The following is a 6,179-nucleotide window of genomic DNA, read 5'->3' on the forward strand; positions in this document are numbered from 1 at the left end:
TAAAATATCAAGGGTTCATGACAGGGGCAGGGAGGGAGGGGGAAAATGAGGCACAGATATCAAGGGCTCAAGTAGAAAGCAAATGTTTTGAGAATGATGATGGCAATAAATGTACAAATGTGCTTGACAGAATTGATGTTTGTATGGATTGCGACAAGAGTTGTATGAGCCCCCAATAGAATGATTTTTAAAGAAGAAAGAAAATGTTTAGAAAATAATGATGGCAACATATGTCCAAATATGCTTGCTCAATTGATGCATGGATTGTTCTAAGAGCTGTAAGAAAAAAAAAAAGAGCTGTAAGAGCCCCAATAAAATGATCTTTTAATAAAAAAAAGAGAGAACTTAGGCCTCACCCCATAGACAAAATGAACTCAAGACAGATTGAAGATGTACATATAAACTGTAAAGATCATCAGTGGGGAAAAAATCAAGGCTAAGCTTTGGTGCCCTAATGCAGGCATAAATACCCTATCAAACCTAATGTAAAATATACATACAGCAGAAGACAAACATAGATCATGAGACCTCCTGAAAGTAAGAAACAGGTGCCTCAAAAGATCTCACCAAAAGAGTAAAAAATGAAACGACAGGCTGTGGCGAAAACTGGCAAATGACATAACAGACAAGGGAGTAATTTCTAAAATCTATGAAACACTGCAAAATCTCAACAGCAAAAAGATACACAATTCAATTTAAAAATGAGAAGAGAACAGAGGCAGAGTTTGCCAAAGCCATTGAAGAGGCCAACAAACACCTATGCTCAAAACCCCGAGCCATCTGGCAGATGCAAGGAAGAAGAAGGAGGAGGTACCACCCCACCCCAGAACTGAGAGCAAAGCTCAACAAAGCAGAAAACAACAAATGCTAGCGGAGTTCAGCGAAATTAGAATCTTACACACTGCTGGTGGGACCGTAAAACAGCATATCCCTGGTGGAAAGGCATACGGAATTTCCTTGAACAATCGGGAACAGAAATATCACACGACCCAGCAACAGCACTGCTTGGTATAAACCCGACAGGCATAAAGAACATAGTATGAGCAGTTATACCCACTCCAATGTTCATGGCAGCGTTACTCACAACAGCAAGAAGCTGGAAACAGCCTAAATGTCCACCTGGTGGCAGAATGGATCAACAAAGTTTGGTACATTCAAGAATGAGCAAACCAAGCCTCATTAAAAATAAAGAAAATGATGAAATTATGAAACACTTCATGACATGGATCGATTTGGAAGGCATTGATGAATGAAGTAAGTCAAACCCAAAATGACAAATGTTGTTTGAGACCACTGGTATAAAAAAAACAACAAATGTTTTCATATTGTGTTAGTCTGGATAGACCAGAGAAACAAATTCATGAACACTGATTTGTGTATAAGAGAGAGTTTTATATTAAAGAGTAACTGTACTTTAAGAAAGCATCCCATCCCAGTCCAGTCTAAGCCCATAAGTTCAATATTAACCCATATGTCCAATACCAATCTATAAAGTCCTCTTCAGACTCATGAAACACATGCAATGATGCTGAATGCAGGGCAATCACAGGCCAGTGGATAGAAAGTCTTTGGATCCAGTGGCATTGTAAGCATCTCAGTGCTGGCACGACTTTCCCGGTGGCTGCTCCAGCTCCAGAGGTCTGGCTCCATCAGCCTTGCTCCAAGTGTCTTCTCCAAAGGGATGTCTCTCACAGAGAGAGAGAGAAGTGTGTCTTCTGTCTCCAAGGAGGAAAACCCAGAATTCTCGAGACAGCCATGCCCACACAGAGGCCTCATTGGCTATGATCTGATTTGACAGGCGACTCTAACCCCTGCACTCGTAGTCCTCTCAAATTGACACTCTCAAATTATGTAACTACCACACATATAGAAAGAAGCCAATTTTGATGGTTCTGACGGTGGACGTGGGGAAGGGAAGGAAAGAAATATGCCAGGGGGCAGACAAGTGTTAAGTTGGATGAAGGGACTGATAATGTACTATAAGAGGGAGATGGGAGGGGAGGGCAGGAAGGAGAGGTGGAACAAGGCAAGCTATCAGGAGGTTTGATACATTGTTTAAATTGCTGAATGCAAATCTGTAATCTGCTATGTAAGCCCTTACCTGATTTACAATAAAAAGTTTAGGGCAATTTTCTTTTTCTTTAAGTCCACAGACTTGAAATTCCTAGAACTCAATTCTCCTCTGAAATATATGAGGCCTTCATGAGTCAGAGTTACACTTCTTAATAAAAGGTGTGATTTTCATATTTTACATATGAGGATGCTATCAAACTTTCATTTTATCATAGGATTTTTACTTTAGTCAGATTTTTTGAAGTGTAATAATTCATTGAAAAATATGAATTCCCATTATAAACTATTAAATGATTCATCTACAAGATACAAGTACATTTAACAAATGCATCAAGGTTTTACTTGGTCTGCAATCAATGTCAAATAAATAAATCCATCTAGGATGTGTTACTCTGTGAAGACTAGAGAAACAAATTCGTAGACACACATATGTGTATAGGAAATAACTTTATATAAAGAGTAATTTTACATTAAGAAAACATCCCAGCCCAGTCCAGATCAAGCCCATAAGTTCAATACCAGCCCATATGTCCAATACTAGTCCATAAATTCTTCTTTAGACTCATGCAGCCATGCAGTAATCCTGAGTGCAGGAAGATCACAGGCCAGTGTGTGGAAAGTGTTGTGGATCCAGTGGTGGTGGAAGCATCTCAGTGTTGGCAGGGTCTCCACATGGCTCCTCCAGCTCCCAGGGTTCTGGCTGCATTAGCATAGCTCCATCAGGTTCATCATCAGTAATATCTTGCTGGGAGTGACTGTGTGCCCCACCACCAGTGAGCTATTTATCTCCTTAGTGCCTTCAAATGTGGTCATCAAGCTGCAACCTGATTGACAGACTAAACGCCACACCTTCACTTTTTTAAAATCATTTTATTAGGGGTTGATACAACTCTTATCACAATCCACACATACATCAATCGTGTAAAACGCATTTGTACATTCATTGCCCTCATCAGTCTCAAAACATTTCTTCTCCACTTAAGCCCCCTGCATTAGGTCCTCATTTCTCCCCTCCCTCCCCCCTCCCCCCTCCCTCATGAGCCCTTGATAGTTTATAAATTATTATTTTGTCATATCTTGCCCTGTCTGACATCTCCCTTCACCCACTTTTCTGCTGTCTGTCCCCCAGGGAGGAGGTCACATATAATTCCTTGTAATCAGTTCCCTCTTTCCAACCCACTCTCCCTCTACCCTCCCTGTATCGCCACTCACACCACTGGTCCTGTAGGGATCATCCGCCCTGGATTCCCTGTGTTTCCAGTTCCTATCTGTACCAGTGTACATCCTCTGGTCTAGCCAGACTTGCAAGGGAGAATTCATACCATGATAGTGGGAGCGGGGAGGAAACATTTAAGTTTCAAGTTGACAACAGATATGCAACGACCACATGTGACTATGTGGAACTCATGTACATGAGAATAGAATCCACACCTGTGGGCACCTCCCAAAAACAAAACCAAACTCACTGCCATTGAGTCAATCTGACTCACAGCCACCCGTAAGCAGGGTAGAACTGCCCCTGTGGATTTCTAAGACTGTAACTTTTTAGCCTCATCTTTCTCCCAAGAAACTGGTTGGTGGTTTTGAACCACTAACCTTATGGTTAGCAACCAAACAGGTCATCACAACATCACCTAGGGACTATCAAATGACTGGTTAAAACGAGGTTGTAACGAGTCGATGTTCTGGTCTTTCACGTACTCCTTTCCTCTGACCCATGCAGGTTGCCCCAGCCATCAAGGAGAGGATGATGAAGAAAGGAAGCTTGATGCTTGGCTACCAGCCCCACCGTGGGAAAGTCAACTTCTTTCGCCAGGTGGTGATTAGTCCCCAAGTGAGCCGGGAGGACATGGACTTCCTTCTGGATGAAATAGACCTCCTGGGGAGAGATATGTAGCTGTGGCTTTTGGTGCCCCCAGGCACAGATCCTGTCCTGAGGAGGGTGACGGCAATCTAGAGAAACATAGGAGATGCTGGCCTGTCTGATGAGGAATAGGAAATCGCCCTCAGCTCAAGTCCAGCCGAAACACACTGCTCAGAGAATAACGTTCAGGATTCTTTAGCTGCACAGGCATCACTGTTCCTGTAAAGGAGGAACTTTAAAACAATGATTTTCTCAAGCATTTTCCCCAGCGCATGGCCTTACAGAGACTTGGTTTAGAAAGAATATTGTGGATTGGGGGTCTAATCTTTCCTTTCTCTTTAAAGCACATAGAAACTAAGAGTTTAAGGCAGTGGCTCTCAAAGTATGGTCATCAGGGAGGCAGCATTAACATTACCTGGTACAAGTTAGAAATGCACATTCTCTGACAGCCCCGCCAACAGCTGCAGCTCGACTAGACGAGACATGATGGAGGTAGGTCCAGTATACGATATTTCAATGTCTGCCAGGTGCTTTCGATGCATGGTAAAGCCTGAGAGGCCCGAGGGAGAAAGGTGTGGCAGCCTGTTTCTGTGAAGGCGGACAGCTTGGAAACCCTGTGGGCCATTGTAGTCAGAGCTAAGTCACCAACAGCAAGCTTAGGGTTTTGTTTCTGAACACTGAATTCACAAAGGGACAGCTAATCTGCTGGTGACTGTGAGGCAATCTTTGAAACTACAGCTGTGGCACCTACAGCATGGATCTTTAGGGGCATTTCTAGGGACATGTTAGAGAGAAATTATAGAAGATGTTTATTTTATGAAGATTATCTCTTCAACAGACTGAATGTTTATTCTCGAGAGTTAAAATGAACCATCATCTATTTTAGTATACTTATATCAGAGCTAAGGATACAAGACACATACTTTATAAGGTGAGCTTTTCAATCAAGGAACAATAGTCTTAATTTACATCCCCAAATGATTTTCTGCATAACTTCCAGATATGTCCTTTGCTCGCGGGAGGAACCTGTTTTTATCTTGCCTGGTAGGGAACGCCGGCAAGTAGTCCAGGGCTGTGCCACGCTCTTTCTCCACCTTCAAAATGGAAACGTAGCACTTGACTGTAACTAAGTGACTGGTATTGGCCAAGAATCTATTCACCGGGGCACGTCAGTGCAGACTCTCCTCTATTTCTACTGAGGGTGGATGGTCATGACACTATCTCTGATTTTGGTCCTTGATTCCCAGGAGTTTCCTGACTCTATTGTTAATTCCCAACATCTCATTGAAAAAGCAAAAAAAAAAAATGACTTCATTATTTTATTCCATATTTTCACTTTAGGATATGTGAATGTTTAATATCTCTCATGGTCAAAGAATAGTTTTATCCCTCTCAGAATTATGTCCATTTCCCTGACAATATAGCTAGTTGTGTGTGGATATTTTGCATTCTTGTTGCCTTTTTGCTTTAATGCCTACATGAAAGGTTCCTCAAGCGATGGTTGCAATAATTTGGCTTTCAAAAATAAAGAAATCACACGAGCACACATTTTATGTTGTTGACTATCCTCCTCCCTGTCATCTCTTCTTTATAGAATTGCATGCATATATTTTAGAATTGAATTGGGCTTAGCTGATATTTTACAAGTGATTGAGGGACTATGTTAGAAGGTGTTTGTTTTTGTTGTTAACTTCTTGAATAAAATGGAGAAAGCAAAATGTGGATTTGTCTCTTATTTAGTTTTTCTTCATATAACTACTAAGTAATCTATGCTTACCATAGTTTAGCTCCTGCTGTACTTTTTAATAAGAGATGAAAGATAATTCATTTTTTAAAAAAAGTTCCAGTATACCACCTCAATAAAGCATATGACTAAATAGCCCTATATATTTTTTGACAAAAGATTGATTGTAAACATTCACTCATTACAAATAGTTATAGGATGTCTACTATGTTACAGGCAATGGTCTAGAAGAGTAAATAAAACAGATTTAAAAAACCCTGCTCCCTTTGAGCTTTCATTCCAGTGGGCACAGACAATCCAGAGAAAATGTAGAACAAGCCAAGTGGTGATCGATGTTTCAGAGACAAATTAAACAGAGGAAGGAACAGGTAGAGTGTGGTAGTGAGAGTGGAGAGTGCTGTCCTAGAAAAGTTAGAAAGCAGTGTTCTTATGAAATGACAGTTCACCAGAGACCTTAAGACAACACAAGAGGGAACCATGTGACTATCTGAAGCGAGG

The 6,179-nt window shown here is 41.2% G+C and overlaps 1 protein-coding gene across 2 annotated transcripts in view; it reads left to right on the forward strand.

Moving 5' to 3' along the window:
* The window catches only part of GADL1 (glutamate decarboxylase like 1), a 247,677-nt gene extending 242,074 nt beyond the window's left edge, over nucleotides 1–5,603 (forward strand). For both annotated transcript variants that reach the window (XM_004704047.4, XM_045297571.1), the window contains exon 15: nucleotides 3,797–5,603. In XM_004704047.4, coding sequence (XP_004704104.1) covers nucleotides 3,797–3,970 — 174 coding nt within the window. In that variant the 3' untranslated portion in view covers nucleotides 3,971–5,603. The remainder of the gene's footprint in view (nucleotides 1–3,796) is intronic.
* The last annotated feature ends 576 nt before the right edge of the window (nucleotides 5,604–6,179 follow it).

This window comes from Echinops telfairi, unplaced genomic scaffold (genome assembly GCF_000313985.2).
Source record: "Echinops telfairi isolate 266 unplaced genomic scaffold, ASM31398v2 ScPeMD7_7420;HRSCAF=8458, whole genome shotgun sequence".
Lineage (NCBI taxonomy): Eukaryota > Metazoa > Chordata > Mammalia > Afrosoricida > Tenrecidae > Echinops > Echinops telfairi.